We start from the raw sequence: 27,458 nt of genomic DNA, 5'->3' as shown, positions 1-27,458 counted from the left end.
TCATGAAGAAACCCTCCATGAAACTCAATAAAAACTGCACCTTGGCAACTTCAGGTAAGATTCTACTGAGATTAACAACTGGATTATCCATTTTTGGGATGGTGACTGAGGCATAAATGTTGGTCAAGACACCGATGGAGGTCTTCTGATCTGCTCTGAACTGCTAGCAAGGGATCTTTCAAACAAAGGAGTAACAAGAGCCTATGGGAAGCCTGAAGACCAGAACAAACATGATAATTACACTACAAATAATACTTTTACAAACAAAAATATACATATACGCAAAGGTTTTGTTTAGGTGTAAATGGTCATTTCATTGTTCCTTCAGGGATATTTACATTCATTATTACAAAACAAATATAGACAAACTTTACATTCAAGTTGATTTGATCCAGGGTAGAAAGTCTTCCACTTTTCAGTAAGGGAAGATTGGATATTGCATAGAGACATTCCTATTGGCCTGACTATAATGGTTTTATTTATTGTCAGCACCAGGATTAAAATCATTCACAATGGCCCAGCACAAAATAAATTACAGAGCTTTCCAATCACTTCTGGAATCCATCGTACATTCTCACCCCACTGAGCCTCAGGTATGCCATCTTGTGGGGTCACCACCCCATGCTCCTTGCTCTACACCATTGATTTGACCAGCTCGGGGGGTGCCATGAGGTAAGTCAATGGGCCAATCCGTTGCTTTGCACATCCACAGCAAAGGGGACCTCCAGCATCTTCACCCTCACTCTGTCACATTACAGGAGCGAAGAGAAACAGAACGAGGACAAAGTGAACATTCTTGGAAAGCTAACTTCACAAAACAGTACATGGCAATAAACTGATAGCCTTGTATTTCTGCTCCCACTTGGATACGGTTCAACAGTATTAAAGTGACTTATTCCCTCCCCCATACCAACCATCCTTTCATGTTAAATGTGTCTCACTTGCCTCTTGTTCCTTCCTGTAAGTGTGAACTTCTTCTTTGCTTACAGAGAGCCTTTCTCCACTTCAGATACATGCCTATGCTTCATGTCAGGAATGAGAAGGTGTGTGGTATTACAGTCAGCTCAACCTGTATATGTCCCAGAACAGCATGAGAACTGCATTCCTTCAGACTGCCAACAGGTTATGCAATGCTTTAATGCTGTGAGTAGTAGCAATTTAGCAAATCTTGCACAATTAAGTAAATGAATTTGTGATTGCACAACATCCTGAAATGGGGCTTTGAAGTGGTTGAAACAAAGCTGAGAGGCGTGTGCAGTGCAGAACATTTGTTGAAGATGTTCCTTGTTCAGAAAATCAAGTGCAATTCCATTTATTGTTTTTTTTTGCTGACTGCTGCTCATTCGGACCAAAGCTCACAGGTCACTCACAGGTAACAAAGCAATAGAAGAAAACAAATCCATAACACTCTGGGATCTCTGTTGGATTGTGTGATGCTGGCAGTGTGTAAAGACTAAGTCAGGCCTTTAGAACAGAATCCAGGCGCCCTGAGGTGCATTTACCTTTATGGAATTGTATCTTAAACTGGTGTCAATTACTATCACAGTGTCAGAATATGATGTAGTAGTGCTTAACTCTGGACTCAGAACATAAGCAACGAAGGTCACATGTGCCTCCCAGTCTCCTGGTTAACATTGTATGGATCTAGTTTCAGCTTCCAATAAAGAAACCACTGATTTTTTTTCTTATTCATTCACGGGCTGTGGGCTTTCCTGGCTTGGCATTCAGCCCCCATTCCTAATCGCCCAGAGGGCAATTACGTGTCAACCACATTGCTGTGGGTCATGTATAGACTAGATCAGCTAACGATGGCAGTTTCCTTCCCTAAAGAACATCACTGAATCAGGTAAGTTTTTCCTGACAATCAACAATGGTTTCGCGATCATCATCAGACTCTTAATTCTAGGAATTTATAGAATTCAAATTCCACTGACTGCCATGGCAGGATTTGAACCATTATACTCTGCATTAATACTCTCATGATAATACCACTAGGCTACCGCCTCTCCAAACAGCTTTACTAATCCTTCTATGACAGCTACATTTTCATTGATTAGAACAACCCTGACTGACCACATCTGGTGCACTTGCTGGTCCACATGCCTTGGGTCTCCAGTTCAGGAGCTGCTCGACTGCGTGGACAGGGCAAGGATCCCTTGCTGCTCCCTGCCATCTCCTTAACAAAGCTGAAACTTTATTGCTGGAACAGCACAGCAGGTCAGGCAGCATCTAGGGAACAGAAGATTCGACGTTTCGGGCACATGCCCTTCTTCCTGAAGAAGGGCATGTGCCCGAAACGTCGAATCTTCTGTTCCCTAGATGCTGCCTGACCTGCTGTGCTGTTCCAGCAATAAAGTTTCAGCTTTGATCTCCAGCGTCTGCAGACCTCACTTTCTCCTCCATCTCCTTAACAAAAGCAGGAAACAGAATGCTTTTCAAGTAAGGTTATATCAGCATCAAAATGGAACAACTTTGTTTATGAACTTGCTGGTCCTGCACTTTGTTTCCACGATGTGGCTGATGACCACGCTAGATAATGACCAGCAATGGAAACCATGGTTAATGTTTATCATGTGTACTGAAGGTGCAGAGTCCAATCTTAAAAGCCCTTCTGCCACGGAACCAAAGGTGAACTTATTGCAGATTAGAAATTGCATGTTGGATATTCATGGAGTTGACACTGCCTTCAACAGCCAGAAATCAACAGAATGACATGTTTTCTTTTCTCTCAGAGGGTTATGAGGCATTGGTATACCCTTTCTCAAAAGGTAGTGGACGCAGAATTTTTAAACATATTTTTAAGGCAATGGTGATGGTCAAGGGGTGAAAGATTATCAGGGATATGTTGGAATATAAATTTGAGGTTAAAATCAGATCAGGTATGATCTTATTAAACGGTGAGGCAGGTTCAAAGGGCCAAGTAGCCTTCTCTTATCCTTGTTCAAACAAATGTGGACCAGGACAGTGAGTACCGCTCTGCATTGATGTTCAAGACTCATCTTGTCCTGTCATTTATAGACATGCTTTAGGCAGCACAAGTCAATGTGCCTTCTAACTGGAGCCAGTCTTGCCTCCAGCTGGTGTTGGGGTCGAGTTTCCAGGTGCCCAGCAGTTGAGGCCAGCCATCCTTCATTGGTGACAGGTCATAATGGTGGTCAAGCACTCTCATTTAATAGCCAAGTAAATTTCTCACCAAGTCACTCAAAAGGAACTCCCAGTACCTCCTGCACCACAGCCAAGTGCTCAATCCCACAGCCTTAGGGGAAACAAGCTGATTCAAGATCACATGCCAGGTAACAGGAAATGGGCACCTATTCAAGAAGCAGATACTGAGCCTGGCAGGTCTGCAGTTCCCTACAACATTGCTGGCCAGTTAGCCTGGCTTAGCAACAGGAACTGGACAGTTAGAGCGGATGGCGGAGATTTCTTCCCCCGTCAACTTCAAGCTATTGCCCAATTGGGTAACTCAGTCGTCCCTGGATGAGCAACAGGAAGCTGGCGTGTTTTCTTTTGTATATTGGCTACATCACAAGAAGGTGTGAAATTTTTAAACCTTGCTTCTTTCCACTGTATGCATAGGTTTGCCAGGTCTAAGTAAGGTTAAGTGAGTTAGAGTGGGTAGAGAGTGGGTACAGCACACCCATCTTCAGAAGTGTTACTGTTTCCATCTCTCACAGGTTCAATTTTATAGGGTGTGCATTTTGCCCAAAAAAACAAACAGCAAATCTCAGGTCATTGACACAGCCCAGATCACCGTGGAGATAGTCTTCTTTTAGATCTGGTAAAACCTAAAGACTAAAAGGCTCAGGAAGCAAGTGACTAGTTGAGAAGCAGGGAAGTAAAATACTGCAGTGGCTGGAAAAGTGAAATAAAAAGTAGTTAAAATGCTAGAAAATACTCAGCAGTTCAGGCAGTATTTTGTAACAGGACGAGACAGAGCAAACACAGGAAGACCAAGGAGTCCAGAACCAGGTGTCGAAGGATACAGGGGAGACCATGCAGGACTGGGATGAGAAGACATGTCTTCACCCAGAGAGTGGTGAGCCTGCGGAATTCTCAGCCACAGAAAGCTAATGAGTCCAAAACATTGAATGTTTTCAAGGCGGCATTAGATATAGCTCTTCGGGCTAAAAGGGACCAAAGAGAATGGAAACAAAGTGGGAACAGGATATGGAGTTAGATAAAAACAAGGACTGTAGATGCGAGAAACCAGAGTCTAGATTAGAGTGGTGCTGGAAAAGCACAGCAGGCCAGGCAGCATCCGAGGAGCAGGAAAATCGACATTTTGGGCAAAAGCCCTTCATCATAAATGAGCATTCCTAATGATGCTGCCTAACCTGCTGTGCTTTTCCAGCACCACTCTAGTCTAGGATGCAGAGTTAGATAATTACCCATGCTCATCCAACAGCAGAGCAGGCTCAAAGGATTGAAAGGCCTACTCCTATTTTCTATGTTTCTAGGTTTGTATGTCATTCCTGATGAAGGGCTTTTGGCCAAAACGTCGATTTTCCTGCTACTCGGATGCTGCCTGACCTGCTGTGCTTTTCCAGCAGCACTCTAATCTTGACTCTGATCTCCAGCACCTTCAGTACCCACTTCTGCCTTCTATGTCATTTACCAAGGGATTACCGTTCTGTTTACCAACAAGAAGCCATCATTTTATCAACCCCCTTCAAAAAGCCCCTTTAAAAATTACACACCTGTGGATTCGAGATTTTCCTCAGAGTTAATACAGTTTCACTCTCAATGTGATTTGAACACCCTCTTGCATGGCACCGAAGGAGAAGCCCCTCTCTGAGCAAACTGGATGTCAGCTCTGGCTTCAGAAAATACTCCTGTAAGTGTTGAAATTAAACTGAGTTTTAAAAAGATAGGAAACAATTCCTAAAAGCAGCAAAGAAACAGCAGCCCATACACAAAGCAGGTGAGGTGTAGCTCAGCTTCACTCCTCATGGCCCGCGTCAATCCCAAAGTGGACCAAGACATTCATATAGATCGGATAAATAGACAAGTCTTTTCCCTGGGGTGGGGGAGTCCAGAACTAGAGGGTATAGGTTTAGGGTGACAGGGGAAAGATATAAAAGAGACCTAAGGGGCAACTTTTTCACACAGAGGGTGGTGCGTGTATGGAATGAGCTGCCAGAGGAAGTGGTGGAGGCTGGTACAATTGCAACATTTAAAAGGCATTTGGATGGGTATATGAACCGGTAGGGTGGAGGGGTATGGGCCGGGTGCTGGCAGGTGGGACTAGATTGGGTTGGAATATCTGGTCAGCATGGACGGGTGGGACTGAAGGGTCTGTTTCCATGCTATACATCTCTGTGACTCCATAACAACACACAAGCCCAAGTCAACTAAGCTCGCTGCAGGTGTAAATGTTGTGAACAAGACATAAACTGGTATAACATGCCATACTTTAAACACAGCTGTTTCCGCACTTCCCATGGACAATAAGAATAGCACAAACAGAAGCTGGAAAAGATCATTCAGACCCCCAAGCTGGTTCATCGTTCACCATGATTTAACAGCAGTGGTTAGCACTGCTTCTTCACAGTGCCAGAGACCCGGGTTTGATTCTAGACCCGGGTGACTGTCTGCATGGAGTTTGCACATTCTCCCAGTGTCTGCGTGGGTTTCCTCCAGGTGCTCCGGTTCTCCCCCCCCCCCCCCCACAACAACAGACCAAACATGTGCAGGTTAGCTGGATTGGCCATGCTCAATTACCCACAGTGTCCAGGGATGTGGATTAGCCATGGGAAACGCAGGTTTTCAGGAATTGGGTAGAGGGGTGGGACTGGTTGGGATGCTCTTCGGAGGGCCAGTGTGGACTTGAAGGGTTGAATGGCAGGTGGTATCCCCTCCGATCATCTGAACATTTGAGATTTGACAGTGAAGGAGACCGTGAGACTGTGGGAAGAGTGAGGGTGAACATGCTAACAAGGAACATTGAAGAGGAGTGGTTGCACGATGTGGGCCCAAATTGAAAGGATTTAAGACGAATTGTAAATTTTTAACATACAGATGCTACTTTTCTTGGTCCATCTGGGACAAAAGTATTTGCTTCAGAAACCCAGTAGCTGTCACAATAACTGTAGAGGCAGCAGACAGCAATAGAGAAATGACAGGGTTAAGAAAAATCATCAGAAATCACAGATTGAATCTTAAAGCAAATCGCTGCTGTGAATGAGGGTTCTTTTGTTTGTTCAACGTTTTTTGTTGCGTTCCATTCACATCAAATGACTGAACAACAAAACCATTGTCAGAAAGGAAACGTCTTTATGCCTAAAACAACACATGCCAAAAATCTGGATTAGACTGTTTCAAAGCCACTTGCTTTCTCCAGAACGCGTAAATCAAATATCCTCAGGCTTTTCCTACCTTCATAAATTCCCACTAATTGGGAATTTCCCACTGCAAATGAGTGATAACAAATTACCCTTGTGGAATTTTCTCTTCCATGGACAGGTTTGGGCTAATAGAAACAGCTGCCTTCACATTGAGAATAACCTCCATGGTGTTGTGTGGTACTATCATCATGCTCAATGGGACAGACTTTAAACAAATCTAGCAACTCAAGACTGGGCATCCATGAGGCACTGTGGGCCCTGAGCAGCAGCAGAACTGTACTCCAGCACAATCTGCAGCTTCACGGCCCAGCATAACCCCCACTCAACCATTACCATCTAGCCACAGGATCAACCCTGGTTCAATGGAGAGTGGAGGAAGGCATTTCAGGAGTAGCACCAGGCATACCTGAAAATTACACGTCAACCTGGTGAAGCTACCAAACAGGATTAATTGCGTGGCAAAACAGCATAAGCAGCAAATGACAGACAAAGCCAAGCAATACCACAATCATATTAGTGCAAAGATAAGGCGGAAGCATTTAATCTTTAATCAGAAGTACAAAGTGGAAGATCCTTCTCAGCCTCCTCCAGTGGTGTCCAATATCTCAGACAGCACCTTCCAAACCCATGGTCACTTCCATCTAGAAGGACAAGGGCAGCAGATACATAGGAACACCACCATCTTCAAGTTCCCTTCCAAGCCACTCATTATATATTCACTTGGAAACATATCACCATTCCTTCACTATTACTGGGTCAAAATCCTCAAAACCCTCCCTAAAGGCATTGTGGTTCCACCTATATCATATGGACTGCAGCAGTTCTAGAGGCAACTCACCACTACTTTCTCTGGAAAACTAGGGACAGGCAATAAATATTAGTCAGCCAGTGACATTGACGTTCTACAAATGAATTAAAAATTAAGGATCTAATTAAGTGCCTGAAACAAGTCAACTCATTACAGAGGCCCATCATCTCATTTCTGCTTGAAAGATGTGCAAGACCTTGCCACAGTATAACAGACACTGCCCTTTAAACCAATTCATCACGTGTGAAGCATTTTCAGTGCTTATAACTTTTAATGAGATATATGCAAAATAACTGCAAGTAGAGCTTTCTTTAAAACTGTAGGCCCCACCCCCTCCCCAAACAATTGGATTTTAGCTAAAAGAGGCCAGAATGATTGGAACAAATGCGAGACCCACAGCTAGTATTTGTCACAGGTCTGCCTGAAGGCTGAAAGAAGAGGCAGCATCTTCAGGGAGCTGCTTTAACACAGGAGGGCAAGAGCCTGCAGCACAGAGGAACCAAGGGGTGCTTGTGAACCACAGTGCCACACAACCTCTCAGGTATCCAATATCTCAGCAAAAGACAAAAGGAAAGAAAGGAATGCACTGAGTGTACTCACACCAACAAAGGACAGCAGACATTCCAAAGATTTGTTCATCACCAGTTGCCTTTTTGCCCGTGTTACTGCAATGTAAAGCAAGTTCCAATCGATATCTGGCACCGTATCTGAGGGGAGAGATGCAATTTCTTTATAATATTAAAAGGCAATGATTGCCCAACATTGGTGGAGTTACACAATATTGTTTTTGAGATCAGAGTCAAAGGTATTCACTTGATAATATTAAACTGAGATGGGAAGTTAGGGTCTAATAAAAGGAAGACAGGAAGAATAATGGAGAATTCTCCAAGCGAATCAGCTGAGCGCCATTGCTTGTCCCCACCAGATATGGGTATATCCAGCTATCGGCATACGTATAGATAATTATTTACCCAGCTATCGGTATATGTAGATAGTTATGTACCCAGCTATCAGTATATGGATAGATAATTATATACCCAGCTATCGATATATGTATAGATACTTATATACCCAGATATCAGCATTTGTATAGATAGTGACATACCCAGCTATCGGTATATGTATAGATACTTAAATACCCAGCTATCGGCATACGTATAGATACTGATATACCCAGCTATCGGTATGTGTAGATACTTATATACCCAGCTATTGCTGTATGTATAGACACTTATATACCCAGATATCAGCGTATGTATAGATACTGACATACCCAGCTATCAGTACATTAACTTATATACCTAGCTATCGCTGTACATATAGATACCTATATACCCAGCTATTGGCATAGGTACAGATACTTATATACCCAGCGATCGGCATACAATTAGATACTTATATACCCAGCCATCAATATGTGCATAGATCCTTATATACCCAGCTATCGGCATACGTATAGATACTTATATACCCAGCGATTGGCATACATACAGATACTTATATACCCAGCCATCAGTATGTGCATAGATCCTTATATACCCAGCTATCGGCATACATATAGATACTTATATACCCAGATATCAGCATTTGTATAGATACTGACATACCCAGCTATCGGTATATGTATAGACACTTAAATACTCAGCTATTGGCATAGGTATAGATACTTATATACCCAGCTATCGATATATGGATAAATACTTATATACACAGCTATCAGTATATGGATAGATACTTATATACCCAGCTATCAGCAGATTTAGATACTTATATACCCAGCTATCGGCATACGTATAGATATTTATATACCCAGTGATCGGCATATGTATAGATACTTATATATCCAGCTATTGCTGTATGTATAGACATTTATATACCCAGATATCAGCATATGTATAAATACTGACATACCCAGATATCGGTGTATGTAGATACTGACATACCCAGATATCAGCGTATAGAACATAGAACATAGAAGAATACAGCGCAGTACAGGCCCTTTGGCCCTCGATGTTGCGCCGATCCAAGCCCACCTAACCTACACTAGCCCACTATCCTCCATATGCCTATCCAATGCCCGCTTAAATGCCCATAATGAGGGAGAGTCCACCACTGCTACTGGCAGGGCATTCCACGAACTCACGACTCGCTGAGTAAAGAACCTACCCCTAACATCTGTCCTATACCTACCCCCCCCTTAATTTAAAGCTATGCCCCCTTGTAATAGCTGACTCCATTCTCACTGTTGACCCTATCTAAACCCCTAATCATCTTGTACACCTCTATCAAGTCACCCCTAAACCTTCTTTTCTCCAATGAAAACAGCCCCAAGTGCCTCAGCCTTTCCTCATACGATCTTCCTACCATACCAGGCAACATCCTGGTAAACCTCCTCTGCACCCGTTCCAGTGCCTCCACATCCTTCCTATAGTATGGCGACCAAAACTGCACACAATACTCCAGATGCGGCCGCACCAGAGTCTTATACAACTGCAATATGACCTCAGTACTCCGGAACTCAATTCCTCTCCCAATAAAAGCCAGTACGCCATATGCCTTCTTCACCGCACTATTTACCTGGGTGGCAACTTTCAAAGATCTGTGTACATGGACACCAAGATCCCTCTGCTCATCCACACTACCAAGTATCCGACCATTAGCCCAGTACTCCATCTTTTTGTTACTCTTACCAAAGTGAATCACCTCACACTTAGCTACATTGAACTCCATTTGCCACCTTGCTGCCCAGTTCTGCAGCTTATCTATATCCCGCTGTAACCTGCCACGTCCTACCTCACTGTCTACAACTCCTCCGACTTTCGTATCATCTGCAAACTTGCTCACCCAACCTTCTAACCCCTCCTCCAGGTCATTTATAAAAATGACAAACAGCAATAGTCCCAAAACAGATCCTTGCGGAACACCGCTAGTGACGGCACTCCAAGATGAACCTTTGCCATCAACTACTACCCTCTGTCTTCTTCCGGCCAGCCAACTCCTAATCCAAACCTCCAACTCACCCTCAATGCCATACCTCCGTATTTTTTGCAGTAGTCTACCATGGGGAACCTTATCAAACGCCTTACTAAAATCCATATACACCACATCTACCGCTTTCCCCTCGTCCACCTCCTTAGTCACCTTCTCAAAGAATTCAATAAGGTTTGTGAGGCACAACCTGCCCTTCACAAAACCATGCTGACTATCCTTGATCACATTATTCCTATCCAGATGTTCATAAATCCTATCTCTTACAATTCTCTCTAAGACTTTGCCCACAACAGAAGTGAGACTCACCGGCCTATAGTTACGGACGTACCCAGCTATCAGTATAATAACTTATATACCTAGCTATCGCTGTATGTGTAGATACCTATATACCCAACTATCGGCATACGTATAGATACTTATATACCCAGCTATTGGTATATGGATAGATACTTATATACACAGCTATCAGTATATGGATAGATACTTATATGCCCAGCTATCAGCAGATGTAGATACTTATATATCCAGCTATCAGCATATGTAGATACTTATATACCCAGCTCTCGGTATATGTATAGATACTTATATACCCAGCTCTCGGTATATGTATAGATACTTATATACCCAGCGATCGTTATATGTATAGATACTTATATACCCAGCGATCGGTATATGTAGATATTTATATACCCAGCTATTGGTCTATGTAGATACTTACATACCCAGCTATTGCTGTATGTATAGACACGTATATACCCAGATATCAGCATATTTATAGATACTGACATACCCAGATATCGGTGTATGTAGATACTTATATACCCAGATATCAGCGTATGTATGGATACTGATGTACCCAGCTATCAGTATAATAACTTATATACCTAGCTATCGCTGTACATATAGATACCTATATACCCAACTATCGGCATATGTATAGATACTTATATACCCAGCTATCGGTATATATATAGATACTTATATACCCAGCTATCGCTGTATGTATAGATACTTATATACCCAGCTATCGGTCTATGTAGATACTTATATACCCTGCTATCACTGTATGTATAGACACGTATATACCCAGATATAAGCATATGTATAGATACTTATATACCCAGCTATCAGTATATGTAGATACTTATATACCCAGCCATTGGTCTATATACGCAGATATAAGCATATGTATAGATACTTATATACATATATACATATATGGCCTGAGCCAAGTTGCATAGAAACGAGGAGCATAAGTAGGCCATTCAGCCCTTCAAGCCTGCTCCATCATTCAACAACTTTTAGATTAGATTAGATTACTTACAGTGTGGAAACAGACCCTTCGGCCCAACATGTCCACACTGACCCTCCGAAGAGCAACCCACCCAGACCCCTTCCCCTACATTTACCCCTTTACCTAACACTATGGGCAATTTAGCATGGCCAATTCACCTAACCTGCAGATTTTTGGACTGTGGGAGGAAATCGGCACACCCGGAGGAAACCCACGCAGTCACGGAAAGAATGTGCAAACTCCACACAGATAGTTACCTGAGGTGGGAATTGAACCCGGGTATCTGGTGCTGCAAAGCAGCAGTGCTAACCACTGTGCCACCCAAACTTAACTGTACTCTTGTACTTGAGTACATGTGACAATGAACCTATATAATACTAATTTAATGCCATATTCCCACTTTCTTCCCACACCCCCGATGCCTTTAAAATCTAAAATGTTTTTCTCTCTTTGTCTTTCTTGAATATATTCAAGGACTTGGTCTCCACAGCCTTCTGTGGGAGAGAATTCCACTCTGAGTAAAGAAATGTTTCCTAAATGGTCTGCATGGTATTCTGAGACTGTGAGCCCTGGTTCTCGATTCCCCAACCACAGGAAACATCCTCTCTGCAGCTAGCATCTAGCCTGCTCAGCCCTGCTACAAGTTGATAGGGTCAATCAGATCCCTCTCATCATTTTAAACTTTTGTAAAAACAGACCCAGTTAAACCATTCTCTCCTCAAAGGAACGCGCCTGCCATTCCTAGCTGAACTGAGACAGTTAGCATGGAAGGGGGTTCTCAGCTCCAATGTGAGGCAAAATGAATCAATTACCATAATTCTATTAGCTTTAAAACAGTGATGGAAAGGAATAGACCAGATCTAAAAGTTGAAATTCTAAATTAGTGGAAGGCTAATTTTGATGATATTAAGTGAGAACTTTCAAAAGTTGAATGGGAGCAGATATTCACGGGTAAAGGGACGGCTGGAAAATGGGAAGCCTTCAGAAATAAGATAACAAGACTCCAGAGAAAGTATATTCCTGTTAGGCTGAAAGGGAAGGCTGATAGGTATAGGAAATGCTGGATGACTACAGAAATTGAGGGTTTGGTTAGACAGGATAGATTGAGTGAATCCTTGGAAGAGTATAAAGGAAGTAGGAGTATACTTAAGAGGGAAATCAGGAGGGCAAAAAGGGGACATGAGATAGCTTTGGCAAATAGGGTTAAGGAGAATCCAAAGTGTTTTTACAAATACATTAAGGACAAAAAGGTAACTAAGGAGAGAATAGGGTCCCTCAAAGATCAGCAAGGCGGCCTTTGTGTGGAGCCAGAGGAAATTGTGGGGGAGATATTAACGAGTATTTTGAATCAGTGTTTACTATGGAGAAGGATATGGAAGATACAGAATGTGGGGAGAAAGATGGTGACATCTTGAAAAATGTTCATATTACAGAGGAGGAAGTGTTGGATGTTTTTATCTGGATAAATCCCCAGACCCTGATCAGGTGTACCCTAGAGCTCTGTGGGAAGCTAGGGAAGTGATTGCTGCGCCCCTTGCTGAGATATTTGCCACTATTTAAGAAAGGTGGTAAGGAAAAGCCAGGGAACTAAAGACCGTTGAACCTGACATCAGTGGTGGGCAAGTTGTTGGAGGGAATCCTGAGGGTCAGGATGTATATGTATTTGGAAAGGCAAGGACTGTTTAGGGATAGTTAACATGGCTTTATGCGTGGGAAATCATGTCTCACAAACTTGATTGAGTTTTTTGAAGAAGTAACAAAGAGGATTGATGAGGGCAGAGCCGTGGATGTGATCTATATGGACTTCAGTAAGGCGTTCAACAAGGTTCCCCATTAGAGACTGGTTAGCAAGGTTAGATCTCACGGAATACAGGGAGAACTAGCCATTTGGATCTAGAACTGGCTCAAAGGTAGAAGACAGAGGGTGGTGGTGAAGGGTTGTTTTTCAGACTGGAGGCCTGTGACCAGTGGAGTGCCACAAGGATCGCTGCTGGGTCCACTACTTTTTGTCATTTTTATAAATGATGTGGATGTGAGCATAAGAGGTACAGTTAGTAAGTTTGCAGATGACATCAAAATTGGAGGTGTAGGGGACAGTGAAGAGAGTTAGCTCAGATTACAACAGGATCTTGACCAGATGGGCCAATGGGCTGAGGAGTGGCAGACGGAGTTTAAATCAGATAAATGCGAGGTGCTGCACTTTGGGAAATCAAATCTTAGCAGGACATATACACTTATTGGTATGGTCCTAGGGTGTGTTGCTGAACAAAGAGACCTTGGAGGGTAGGTTCATAGCTCCTTGAAAGTGGAGTCGCAGGGAGATAGGATAGTGAAGAAGGCGTTTGGTATGCTTTCCTTTGTTGGTCAGAGTATTGAATACAGAAGTTGGGAGGTCATGTTGCGGCTGTACAGGACATTGGTTAGGCCACTTTTGGAATATTGTGTGCAATTCTGGTCTCCTTCCTATTGGAAGAATGTTGTGAAACTTGAAAGGGTTCTGAAAAGATTTACAAGTATGTTGACAGGGTCAGAGGATTTGAGCTACAGGGAGAGGCTGAATAGGCTGGGACAGTTTTCCCTGGAGCTGAGGGGTGACTTGATAGAGGTTTATAAAATCATGAGAGGCATGAATAGGGGAAACAGACAAGGTCTTTTCCCTGGAGTGGGGGAGTCCAGAACTAGAGGGCATAGGTTTAGGGTGAGAGAGGAAAGATACAAAAGAGACCTAAGGGGCAACTTTTTCACACAGAGGGTGGTACGTATATGGAATATGCTGCCAGAGGAAGTGGCTGAGGCTGGTGCAATTACAACATTTAAAAGGCATCTGGATGGGTATATGAATAGGAAAGGTTTGGAGGGATTTGGGCCAAGTGCTGGCAAATGGGACTACATTAAGTTAAGATATCTGGTCGGCATGGACGAGTTGGACCGAAAGGTCTGTTTCCATGCTGTATATCTCTATGACTCTATGTGGTTGATGCTTAACTTCCTTCTGGGCAATTAGTGATGGGTAATAAATGACCCTGACATCTGCTAATGAATAAACAAAAGAGTACAGCATCTATAACACAGAGTGTATAATGTCAGCAGAAGTGGGAGAAAACAGGTGAAAAAGGTACTTACCCAGTCTGAACCCCAAAAGCATGTGACGATTGTGACGATAGCCTGAAACTTTCACAAGGTCATTGTTTATCTGTACAGTGTCAAACTCATATCCCTTCGCTTTACATGCAGTTCCCAGAACAACATCTGTAAAAGATTGAAAGGAACAAGTGAAATGCTCAAATGAAATAATCCCTTTGAACTCAAGGTAGAAAATCAGAGGGAAAACTCACCAAATGTAGGAGTGGGAGGACATCATTTTGCCTCTCAAGCCTGATCTGCCATAAGATCCCAACCATTCCATGACCAAATTCCATGATGCCACACATCCCTCAACACTAGTGGTTAACAAAACTCTGCCAGTCTCAGGTTTAAAGTCAACAATCATCCTGGTATCTACAGTTGAGTTCAGACGACTGAGTCACACATCAGATTGTATCACGATCATGTGGAGAGAGATCATTCTGTTCCTTTTGTCTGAGCCAACACACTAAATGAGCGTCTCAGTTAGTCCTAACAATAAAAAACAGAAATTACTGGAAAAGCTCAGCAGGCCTGGCAGCATCTGTGCAGACACATCAGAGTAAATGTTTCAGGTCGAGTGACCCTTTCTCAGAACTGATGGCAGCTAGGAAAATGTCGGTTTATATGCAGTGCCATGTGTAGTGAGCATCTCACTTATTGCCACTCTCCTGTCCTCTTCCTCTAACTCCAAACATTCTTTCTTTTGAAGTAACTATTCAGCCATCTCTTTAACGCCTCAACAGAACCTGCATCTGAACACTGCCAGGCAGTGCACCTCAGGTCCGACCCACTCACCTCATGAAAAAGTTTCTCCTTTTGTAAGTGATATGGCTCTTCTATCATTTCAGAATTGTCTCACGAGCTCACGTTTATAACGCCTTCATTCAAAATATGAATGAATAAAAAAAAACACAGATATATCCACATACATAAACACATTCCACACAAAGTGACTGAGGAAGTGACAAGAGAAAAACAACATCTGAAACGGAGGTCTCCAGACTAAATATTTATTGTCCCAATCACCAAACAGTTCTCTTCTATTCATTTACCAATTGTTAAACCAGTTGAGGCAATGGTAATGTAACCTGCCTTTGGGGCAACTGGTGTGATCAAATGCAATGCAAGCCCCTGCCTTTCCCACTCAGTGATTTCGGCTCACATCACCCCCACTGTACATTCATCTTTTGACACGCCCCTTGATGCAGCAATGTTGCCTTCAAACCTAAAAGACAATCCCCATCAGGACAAATCAACAACGCCCAACTTTCACTCATTTATATCACCCTCCTCCAAGCCAGAAGATTGTAAGTTCAAGTCCCAATTCAGGGCTTGAGCATTAAAATCAAAGCTGAGACAGCAGCTCCAGAACTGAGGGAATGCTGTACTCTCAGCACCACCATCTCTCTGATGAGATCTGCAAACCAAAACCTAGCCTCTCCTTTCAAATCGATGAAAATCTCCGCTCTCAGTTTTTAAAAATTAAACCAAGATGTTTGGTACCTGTGCAGATAGGAATTAAACAACTGGTCAACTGTTTCTCCAACAAAGTTTGTGCACAGAAAGATGCATTTTTAAACGACTTTATGTTGACTCACAATCTGAACGCTCAACTACCCAAACAATGAACTGAACAGAATTGCTTGAAACGCTCAAGAACTCAGCTCTCTCTGCTGGACACTCAAGCTAGGAGGTAAAGAAATTTAGGAGGAAAATGAAAAGAACATAGTAAAGAAGAACAAGACAAAGTGTTGTTGAGGAGGAGAAAATAATTTTGTTACCTGCAAATGCCAAGTCATCAACTGAACAGCTGGTGATTTTCTCGATCAGTGCAGGAAGCCCTAGACCGTACTTCTCCACCAGCGCAATCCTCTCTCCCAACTCCTTGTCTTCAGCTTCAACTGCATAATCTTTCAATCCACGCAAACCACCTTTATGTTCAAATATTCTGATAAATGGATCGCGGATTACCAGATCTTCTATTAACAAAAAACAAGAAGCACATCTTAAATCATGAAGCTGCATCATTAGGAAAAACTGGGGAAGACCTGCCAGCTTACAAATGACAATAGTTTTCTTTTTAGAAAGAAAGCCAAACATCTATATTCACTACAATGTCAACACTTCATGCAAATAAATATTATCCATGTAAAAACATCACAGAGCTCAGAGGATCAGATGGACCTGAGTGTGCAAGTCCACAGATCCTTGAAGGACAGGTAGGGAAGGTGGTTAAGATGCCATATTGAATATCTGCTTTTATTAGTCAATGCACTGAATTGAGGAGCAAGGAGGTTATGATGGAGCTGGTATAACATAAGTTAGCTACAACTGGAGTACTCTGAGCAGTTCTGATTGCCATCCTATATGAAGGATGTGATTGCACTGGACAGAGTGCAGAAAAGAGTCACCAGGATGTTGCCTGGGCTGGAGCAATTCAGCTATGAAAGAGAAAGACAAGATGGGATGGAGTAGTTTTCTTAGAGTGGAGAAGGCTGAGGGGATCCTACTTGATGGTCACACGATAGGGAAGACTATGGCCTAGACTATTAATCCAGAATGTTCTGGATTAATCAGTTAATGTTCTGGGGGAACTGGTGGAATTTGGAATCCAATAATAATCTGGAATTAAGACAACTACTGATGACCTTGAAATCATTGTCAATTGTCGGAAAAACTCATCACATTCACTTATGTCCTTCAGGGAAGGAAATCTGCCATCCTTCCCTGGTCTGGCCGACCTGTGACTCCAGACCCACAGCAATGTGGTTGACTCTCAACTGCCCTCTGCCCTAGCAAGTACTCAGTTCAAAGGCAACTGGGCAAGAAATGTTGGCTAGCCAGTGACACCCATGTCCCACAACTGAATAAGAGAAAAAAGTTAAAAGGAGCACAGGAAGGGTAAAACATTTTTTCTCCCAAGGAGTCAATAACCAGGGGCACAGTTTTAAAGATAAGAGGTAGGAGATGAAGAGGGAATTAGTGGAAGGTCTTTTCCACATAGAGGGTGCTGGATATATGAAACTAACTGCATAAAAAGGAAAATAATGCAAGAACCCTAAAGATATTTTAAGAAGTATTTAGATGAGCATTTGAAATCCATAGCACATAAGGCTACAGGCCACGTACTAGGAAATTGAATTAGAACAGATGGACGTTGGATGACCAGTACAGACACAATGAGCCAAAAGACCTTTTGCTGTGCTGTCAAAACTCTAAATGAACATTAAACTCATGAGTCGTCCCTCTTTGACATCAGTCTCTGGAATGCTTATATATTTATTTTAATGTTCTTCCCTATTTTGCACAATTTGAACACATTTTGTGGAAGAAGAATTTCTGCTTGATTTCCCTTTTTATTCCCAATTTTTCATTCTTGTCCCTTGTATTTCAGAGTGAGAGAGAGAGCTAGAGTCAGAGTGAGTGCAACTACACCTGCAATTAAACAAAGACTTATGCAATTTCCAGGTAGAAAATTCAGAAGCCAAACAGTACTCTAACAAATAAGAACGAAACAGGAAATGCTGGATAATCTCAGCAGGTCTGGCAGAGAGAGAGGAGCAGAGTTTAATATTTCAAGTCCAATGATTCTTCATCAGAACATTTCTAATGACGGGTCACTGGACTCAAAACATTAACTCTGCTTCCCCTCCACATATGCTGCCAGACCTGCTGAGTTTCTCCAGCATTTCAGACTTCCAGCATCCAATTCTTTATTTTTACTCCAACAAACAGTATCTGATGGAGTCCTCGTACAGTAAAATGCAGAGGCCTCTCTTTTCTGTTTTGATTAAACATTCGAAAAGAATTTCTATGGGTTCCAAGGTGAAAGCAGGAGGATTTTTATTCATTCACGGGATAAGGGTGTTGTTCAGAGGCAGAACACCAAGGGAAGGAATGTAATGGTGTGTGTTATTGACCAGACCCCCTCAAAATATATTAAGATGATAACCTAAACCATAACTTTATCGTAGTTTAAAGGCAAGTGCCAGGCATTGCATTCCAGATGTAATTCCATTGGTCAAATGGCCAGATTTAAAACAAAACACACTTTGTGCATACCCTATAGTTAAAATGCAACAAAAGAGAGAAGAAATTGGAATAACTTAACTCTACTGGAAAACTTAACAGAATAATGGATTATTTAATACTAAACAGTAACTGTTCCAATATAGAGCATTCCATAAACACACCCCTGGCAAAGTAAAATAGATTGTCTCATAGGCAATTCTCTAGTCCAGGAGAATAAGCATCATGAGAAAACTCAGAAGGAAAGAGAGAGTAGCAGGAGGAGATATAATGCAGCTTTTACACCCAGCTTTAAGACCCTAGAAACTAGAACTAAAAATCCTGGCTCTGTGGGAGCTTGACCCCACCCATTTAGGCTGCTTCTATTGTTCCAATCTTAGGGTAAAAAAAATACCAAAGGCCTCACAAGCTGTTTAGTTAGTGGGCTTTAAAGTGGGCATGCCTGATCTCAAATCTTCTTTCATTTAAAAACAAGATAAAATGCACCTCTTAAAGTCATAGTATTTCCACAGGTGATAATATGTCCAAAAGGTAAACTCACTAGTTGCTTGTTTCTTTTCCAGAATCATAAGCATCCAAATGTCCAGAATTATGTTCATTCCAAATTTATCAAGCCCCTAAGGAGAGAGAGGAATTAAAGAATTCAGAGTGCTGTGGGATAAAACAGATGAAACAAAGGGCACTTTGTTAAAAAAGTAGCTTGCATGTTTAGAGCTGTACTTTAAAACCCTCAAACTGTAACAAATACCAGGGTACTCACTCCGATGATGTATATTTTGCTTGGCTTTTCTCTTGTAACAATGCACACAGCCTCATCAAAAACTGCAGCATTGGTCCTGCACAGAACAGCCATCTGCCCAGCTTCATTGTCAATATTGCCTGTCACAAGGAATTAATGACATTATTGTTGATACAGATCAGAAGTAGTTTCAAACTTATTGCAAATAGAGAATTTGTGCTGACCTTATTCAGGTCATGTGATTGGAAGGTTGCAAGTAGCAATGCTAAAGCGAAGAGCTAACAAAACCAAATGGAGATAAACAGTTTCAATAAAATCTAAGTTCTCATAATCCTCCTGCCCCCAGTAATCCACCCAGTCCTGGCTGCCAGACTATTCTTACCCCAACCTCAACACATATACAAAAAATAAAAACATGTTCTTCCTCATTACCGTCTTGCTTTCCACCAACCAAAGTCTTGTCTTTGACCTGTTTGTACACTTCCAATATTGTTGCTGCAACATAAGCAATTTTGGGTCCAAATCTGAAACTCTGCAAGTACAGAAAGAAACATCAACTGTCACATCATACCTTCAAATATTGTGGTCATCAAGTAGCAAGTCAGGCACAGATAAAAATAGATTCATGTTTCATTTAGAATACTGGAGTTATATTGGCAGGAGTAGACCACTTGGCCCTTCAAGACTGCTCTGTCATTCAACCTGATCTTGCCTGATCATCTAACTCAGTCCCTTGTTCCTGCTTTCTCCCTCTTTGATCCCTTTAACCTCAATAGCTATACCTAACTCCTTGTTGAAAACATTCAATGTTTCAGCCTCAATTGCTTTCTGTGACAGATAATTCCACAGACGCACCAGTCACCAAGGATGAAATTTCTTCTCATCTCATAGTCCTAAATGGCCTACCCTACATCCTTACTCTTTGACCCCTAATTCTGAACACTCCAGATATGCTGTGGTTCTGTTCGCCGAGCTGGAGGTTTTTGTTGCAAACGTTTCGTCCCCTGTCTAGGTGACATCCTCAGTGTTTCAGCTGTCTGCTGTAGTGGCCGGTATATTGGGTTCAGGTCGATGTGTTTGTTGATGGAGTTTGTGGATGAGTGCCATGCTTCTAGGAATTCCCTGGCTGTTCTTTGTTATCCCTAGTAGCCACACACGCAGACGACAAGCAACATGAATTCGACTGGGACAACACTACCATTATAGGGCAAGCCAAACAAAGAACAGATCAAATCTTCTCACAAACTTTGAACTCCAGATATTGGGGAACATCCTTCTTGCATTTACTCTCTGGTTCTGGAATATAACTTTGATACAGGGCAGCCAAAGGCCATATCAATGGATAGCTCCATAGTTCTCACAAAGGAGTTTGGCTGTGGCTTTTGTGATTTTTTTCATGTGATCTGAAACAGGTATCATGGATGACACCTGGAAGAAAGTGAAGCCTTACCTGTGTTAGTCTGAACAGATGTGAACGGTGTGCTTTAAGTAGACCATCCACAGTACCCTCAAATTCACTGATCTGCTGGTGTGGATCACCCACAAGAAACTTGCCACATTGCTGAGAGAGTACAATGTCCATGATGACTAGATAAAAGAGGATAATCACAGGAAAAAGGTAAAGACGTGTTGCGAGAGGAACAGATTAACCAAAATGAACTGCAATGGCTTTTGGACATCTCTTACCACAGGCTGCAGCTCAGTCTTGTGTGGTTTGCAGTAAGAAATGCTTTGGGTGAAAGCGGGTCCATTGGTTCCCCTTAGCGTGAACATGACATTACATTTAAACCTCAGGAACAGGATGCAGCTCACCAAACAACCGAATGGTTCAGGGTCCATGATAATTCACATAAATGTGTAAGAGCACTTTGCTTTCTTAGACCAGAGGGTCCACCACCCTCCCATCAGCCTTGCAGATTGTAAAGTGTAGAGAGACCATATGGAACGCAATAAACTGCAGCAGAATGTAACTTCCCTCCGACGTTCATACAATTCTTTATCCAACATGTCTTGTACAATTACTAAATATCTACACGTTCAACTTTACTGGATCTGTCTTTCAATCACATTTAGTGTTTGAATGGTCCACTCCAGTTGGAAAAGAACAGCGAGTAACTAACCCACCTGGGCTACAATCTTCAGCTTCATCTAAAAGGATGACGTCAAACTGTGACAGCCTTGGCTTGCTGAGTTGCCAAAGCTTTAGATATCCTTTTAAAGAAGAAACAAAAAAATCTTAAGTCTAACAACCTGCAAGTAGTCCTGCAGTGTGACAGAAATAGTTTTCTTACTCAAAGAAAAACTGCCTTTCCTGTCAAACTCAGAATATTTTTGGCAATGGTGGCTGCCATTACTATGGGGCCAGATTCCAAGGCTCAAGAGATTATGGGTTTGACTTCCACTTGAACCATATTTCACATGGACTTAGCCATGCTGCTTTTGTCTATTTTTTTTCCAAATCATTTTTTTTTTTTAATTGGATTGATGACCAAACTAGATTGCCACTTGAATCCTGTGCATAGTGTCTAAATGATAGATTTTACTGTTGTGGAATGTATAAAGCGCTTGATTGGCTTGTATTTGTTATTTCTCCATATTATCCGAAGAATGCAAGTAACTATTCTCCCTTTCCCTCAAGTTCATTTCCAAGATTTTCTTGCATGATGTCAGTGTTCACCATAAGGCCAGCATTTACAGCCTGTCACTATATGTCTCTGAGAAAGTTTCAATACTATTTTTCCTTTCAAACCTACACAGCTCAACCATATTTCTTGAAAAACTATTTTACATCAAGTCATTGGCAGAAATTGTTACCCCACATTATCTAATGACATATTCCTGACATGTCCTTTACCATAATCTTTTCCTGAATTTTCCAAATCTATTGCTCTCTCCGCAGGGAATTCAGACACATAATGGATGGATTAAAGGGTCAAATCTTGAAAAACATAATTTTAAAAAGTGATAGCAACATCATTCAGTAAGACACTTGCTTTATTTAGATTTACAGAATCCCTTGTGTGTGGAAGCAGGCCATTCAGTCCATCAAGTCCACACCTTTCCTCCAAAGAGAACCCACCAGACAACCCCACCCTACCCTATCCCTGTCAGCCTGCATTTCCCATTGCTAACCTACCTAGCCTGCACTTCTCTGGGCACCATGGGCAATTTAGCATGGCCAATCCATTTGGCCTGCACATCTTTGGACTGTGGGAGGAAACCCACGCAGACGTGGGGAGAATGTGCAAACTCCACGCCAGTCACCCAAGGGTTGAATTGAACCCGTGTCCCTGGGGCTGTGAGGCAGTAGTGCTAACCACTGAGCCACCGTGCCGCCTTCTGGTCAAAGGGCAAAGGGATTGGTACAATGGAATAATGGGAATGACATTAGTTAGTAATCCAAAGGCATTTCAGAGATATACATGTTCAAATACCACCTCTAAAGTTGGGGAAAGTTCCAGTTAATTAATTAGAAATAGAATGTTCATCTCATACCAAAGGTAACAATGCTGGATGTAAAAATCCATTTGATTCACTAATTTCCTTTCAGAGAAAGAAATCTGTGCCTGGGACTCTGGTTCGATTCCAGCCGCGGGTGACTGTCTGTGTGGAGTTTGCAAATTCTCCCAGTGTCTGCATGGGTTTCCTCTGGGTGCTCCAGTTTCCTCCCACAATCCAAAGATGTGCAGGTAAGGTGAACTGGTCATGCTAAATTGCCCATAATATTCAGGGATGTGTAAGTTAGGTGCATTAGTCAGTAGTAAAGGTAGAGTAATAGGGTAAGGGGATGGGTCTGGGTAGGTTACTCTTCGGAGGGTCAGTGTGGATTGGCTGGGCCGAATGTCCTGTTTCCACACTATAGGGAACCTATGAAAACCCATCTATGGCATAATCTTGATGCCTGACCCAAAGCACAGCCAGCTGTTCAACTGTATCTGCCTCAGTATTTCACACAAGGAACAATTAGGGATAATCAGTAAATGTTGGCCTTGCCAGCAATGCGCACATTCCAAGATTACATATTTTAAAGCAAGTATAACTCTTTAGAAATCAAAAGCATCAGAGAGTCTGCTGTAAGATTTTGTTTGGGCACTTGCAAACTTCAATCCTGGGGTGGGTGGGGTTTGGGGGGTGGTGGGGAGCTAAAGAAATGGGAAACTCAGCTTCAATTCAATTGGAACAATGAACTATCACCAAACTGTAACTTCACCATCACGAGTCATGAAGTAACCATTCTCCTTAGTTTCCCCCAGATTCACCATCTTTTCCCAAATCTGCTTTGTGTCTTCAATTAGTTGCTGAAATGAAGAACACAATAGTAATTAATTCGAGGAAGTTTTGTTTTAAAAATGTGATGGAAGAATGAATTGCACACAGTAACTTCATTCAGGGAGACAGCATGCAGTGAATTTCTTATGCAAGAGCTATCAATTCACACTGAAAATACACTTTTGATGAGGAACTGGGTGGTTTATTATAGCAGATTGTTGGCAATAACCTCATCTTTAGATTAGATTAGATTACTTTACAGTGTGGAAACAGGCCCTTCGGCCCAACAAGTCCACACCGACCCGCCGAAGCGCAACCCACCCATACCCCTACCTTTACACGTTTAACCTAACACTACGGGCAATTTAGCATGGCCAATTCACCTGACCCGCACATCTTTGGACTGTGGGAGGAAACCGGAGCACCCGGAGGAAACCCACACAGACACGGGGAGAATGTGCAAACTCCACACAGTCAGTCGCCTGAGTCGGGAATTGAACCCGGGTCTACAGGCGCTGTGAGGCAGCAGTGCTAACCACTGGGCCACCGTGCCGCCCACAAATCTTTAACACAAGGTGGGTGGAAAAAACCTACACAAGCTTTTCACTACCTGGTAAGCACCAGAGTAAAAGTCCGGCTAATTCACGGAGTCCATCCAACACACCGACAGTACAGAAAGCTTCTGAAACAGGCAACGGGGCATGCATAGAAACAACAGGATCGCTCTCCTTTTAAATGTAACTGAGTAGAATTTGTAAGCATTCATTGTATTGAATACATTCATTAGAGTTTAGAAGAATGAGGGGTGGGGGTGTGAAATCTCATCAAAACCTATATCATTCTAACAGGTATAGAAAAGGTGAACGCAAGGAGGACGTTCCTGATGACTGGACAGTTGCAGAACCAGGCGTCACACTCTAAAGATACAGGGTAAACCAGTTAAGACTGAGATGAGGAGAAATTTCTTTACCCAGAGAATGGTGAGCCTGTGGAGGCCAAAACACTGAATGTTGTCAAGGAGAAATTAGATCTTTCTTCAGCTAAAGGCATCAAAAGGTATGGGGTAAAAGCAGGAACAGGTTATGGAGTTGGATGAACAACCATGATCATACTGAATGGTAGAATAGGCTTGAAGGGGCAAATGGCCTACTCTTGCTCCTATTTCCTAAGTTACTACGATACAAATCTTGAATGTAGGTGTTTCACTGTGGCTGGGAATGCTAATTAGAAGGAAATTCTCAAGTACACTACCTGGTTTGTGCTGGTTTAGTTGACCTCAGCAAGTGCTATTGGAGGTACAACTGACTTTGGGATCAATGGGTTAGAGAGAGGGAGGAAACTAATCAGTTGGGTAGTCTGGTACGAGTGACCAAGGACAGGATTGGACCTGGCTGTGTACACTATAAAGATTTACTTTTAGGACATGAACAACTCCAGGCAGCCTGCATTTATTGTCCATCGAATTTATTCCTGTAAACAGCTAATCGAGGGAAGGAGAAGAAAACATTTTGCACCCACATTCAGAGACCTTTGGAAGTCTTTGCAGTAGTTAAGTACTTTGCAGAAGTGATCACTATTGTAAACATATGAAACACAGCAATCAATTAAGACACAGCAAGATCCCACAATCAAACAATGAGGTAATGGCCAGGTAATCTGTTTTAGTTACATTGTTTTGAGGATAAATATGGATCAGGAAATCAGGGAGAACTCTTCCATGAAACAGTGGGATTTTCCTGCTTTTCATCAACCTTCATTTGAAAGTGGACACCTTCTACAGTGCGACACTCCTGTGATGGACTGAAATGTCACTCTTGATTTCTGAGCTTAGTTCTCTGCAGTAGGGCTTGAATGTTTGATCTTTTGACTCAGAGGCGAGACTGCCATCACCAGAACTAACACATAAAAGACAGCAGCAAAAATGAGGCCATTCAGCCCATTGTGTTTGGCATCTTGTAACTTTAACTCAGCAAGGTTCAGTAAATTCAGTATATATGGAGAAACACAGAGTACAATAGAGAAATATTTTAGATACAATTTGTAGAGTCACCTGATTCGCTTGATGTTTCACTGGCCTCATACCTCCAGACAAGCCCTTATAGTGTTCTGGTAAATGTGATATGGTGACAGTCTCATCCGTAGATAAGAAGAATGTGCAGAGGCTCTGACAGATTAACTTTGCTCTAAAAAAGCTGCCGCGTGCTTCAGGAAGCTTAAAAATGGCAAAAGGCTGCAGATCATAAACCATTAGCTTCCTCTTGCGCTGGTACCTAGTGGAAAAGTCAAGGTTTCAACTAAATCTTTTTTACAACTATCATAAAACATTTTTAAACAGCTTCAAATCAATAAAACAATTATTCCAATAAAACCTCTATGGTCTTTTTGTTTTCTCCCCTGAAGATCCTGGCGTTTGAGAGGCATGGTTTCAAAGCATCATCATTTCACCAGAGTGCCCATTCATTTGCAAATGTAGATGGTGATCAGTGATGAGCTATTTAACCATCCCAATTCTCTTATCTCCTAATGTCCCCTTCAACATACACACCTTTCAATGGGAGTCACTGGCTAGTAATCTTCAGTAGCATCTAAAAAGCTGAGAAACACTGACAACCACAAAGTAAATAAATAGGGATTTATTCTTTTGATTTGGAGAATTGTGTAAAGAGGGGGGTTGGTTAGCTCAGTTGGTTGGACAGCTGGTTTGCGATGCAGAGCGATACTAACAGCATGGGTCCAATTCTTGCACCGACTAGGGTTTCCATGAAAGACTCTCCTTCTTGACATTTGACCTTGGCTGAGGCTCAGTAACCCTCAGGTTAAACCACGACCAGTCATCTCTCTCTAATGAGAGACCAGCCCTCTGGTCTGATAAGACCATGGTGACTTTGCCTTTTCTTTTAGTGTAAAGACTATATATTTTTATTCTTTTGCACTGAAATGGGAAATGGACTTTTAAAAGCCAACGATTTGTGAAGGATTGCTGTACTTTTTAAAATCAAGTCACTTGGCAATCATTGTTAATGATGTTTACGTAGTTGTTAATTCCAGCGGAGGAGGGAGTTCTACTTATAGGCAGGCTGGAGCCAAAGTGTATACAAATGAAACTTTGGCTAGCAACAAATAGCTAATTGGTCTCTGATGTAATGGCCAATCATTGATAAAAGCATTCCAACAAATGTATAAGAGGCTCCCTGGTAGCAGAACAGCTTGTGGTGCGATTAATTATTGAGAAGTCATTGGAGGGATGAGTGGGGCATTTCTTACTGCTGTAAAAATGAACATCCCAAGGCTGAAGGCCCATTTATTTAACCGCTCATCACTTGCTGTTAGCTCTGGTTTTATACTCAATAAGTCCGATATTCACGTACGAATTCATCCACCTATGCCTCCTACAACTGGAGAAGGAAGGTCATGGAACAGCATTCTAATAAATCATCTCAGCAAAGCCTGAGTATATGAACCACTGAACTACCTGCCCCATCTCTCTCTCTTTGCCCATAAAACGCATGTTTTTTTTCCTGTCTGAGTCTGTCTGTATGTGCGTTCAGGGTACGTTTACAAGGGTGTCAGAGTTCTAACTAGTCACGTTATATGCCATAGATTCATAATTGTTTACTTGTAGCTACAGTCTATCTTATTTGTTATAAATAATAATTATTGTCAAGTACAGAAACTTGGTTTGTGTTTTCTGTCAACCTGGGTCTAAAAGACCAGTAAGTTGGGGAAGTCTGTGCAGTTTCATAAAACCTCTAGTTTTTTGTGATGACTGTGGGAATAGCAGGACTCAATTTTCAGCACACTACCCCAGGTGAGGCATAACAGGAGCTTCCCCATTTTGGTACCAAATTTCACATT

At 42.1% G+C, this 27,458-nt stretch overlaps 1 protein-coding gene across 5 annotated transcripts in view; it reads right to left on the bottom strand.

Moving 5' to 3' along the window:
• Positions 1 to 288: 288 nt before the first annotated feature.
• Positions 289 to 27,458, bottom strand: part of fbh1 (F-box DNA helicase 1) — a 51,583-nt gene continuing 24,413 nt past the window's right edge. For 2 of the 5 annotated variants that reach the window (XM_043714059.2, XM_043714061.2), the window contains 12 exons: positions 25,654 to 25,873; positions 23,545 to 23,632; positions 21,459 to 21,545; positions 20,785 to 20,921; positions 19,767 to 19,866; positions 19,356 to 19,474; positions 19,137 to 19,212; positions 16,348 to 16,545; positions 14,564 to 14,689; positions 7,756 to 7,862; positions 4,701 to 4,835; positions 289 to 744 (listed from right to left, as the gene is read on the bottom strand). In XM_043714059.2, the coding sequence (XP_043569994.2) occupies positions 634 to 744; positions 4,701 to 4,835; positions 7,756 to 7,862; positions 14,564 to 14,689; positions 16,348 to 16,545; positions 19,137 to 19,212; positions 19,356 to 19,474; positions 19,767 to 19,866; positions 20,785 to 20,921; positions 21,459 to 21,545; positions 23,545 to 23,632; positions 25,654 to 25,873 (1,504 nt within the window). In that variant the 3' untranslated portion in view covers positions 289 to 633. The other 3 variants (XM_043714060.2, XM_087999374.1, XM_087999375.1) reach the window with 3 other exon arrangements.

Source organism: Chiloscyllium plagiosum, unplaced genomic scaffold (assembly GCF_037043375.1).
Source record: "Chiloscyllium plagiosum isolate Xiang-an unplaced genomic scaffold, Cpla_swu_hap1 HiC_scaffold_23, whole genome shotgun sequence".
Lineage (NCBI taxonomy): Eukaryota > Metazoa > Chordata > Chondrichthyes > Orectolobiformes > Hemiscylliidae > Chiloscyllium > Chiloscyllium plagiosum.
The sequence above is the reverse complement of the archived record's forward strand: the minus strand, read 5'-3'. Positions and strand labels throughout refer to the sequence as shown.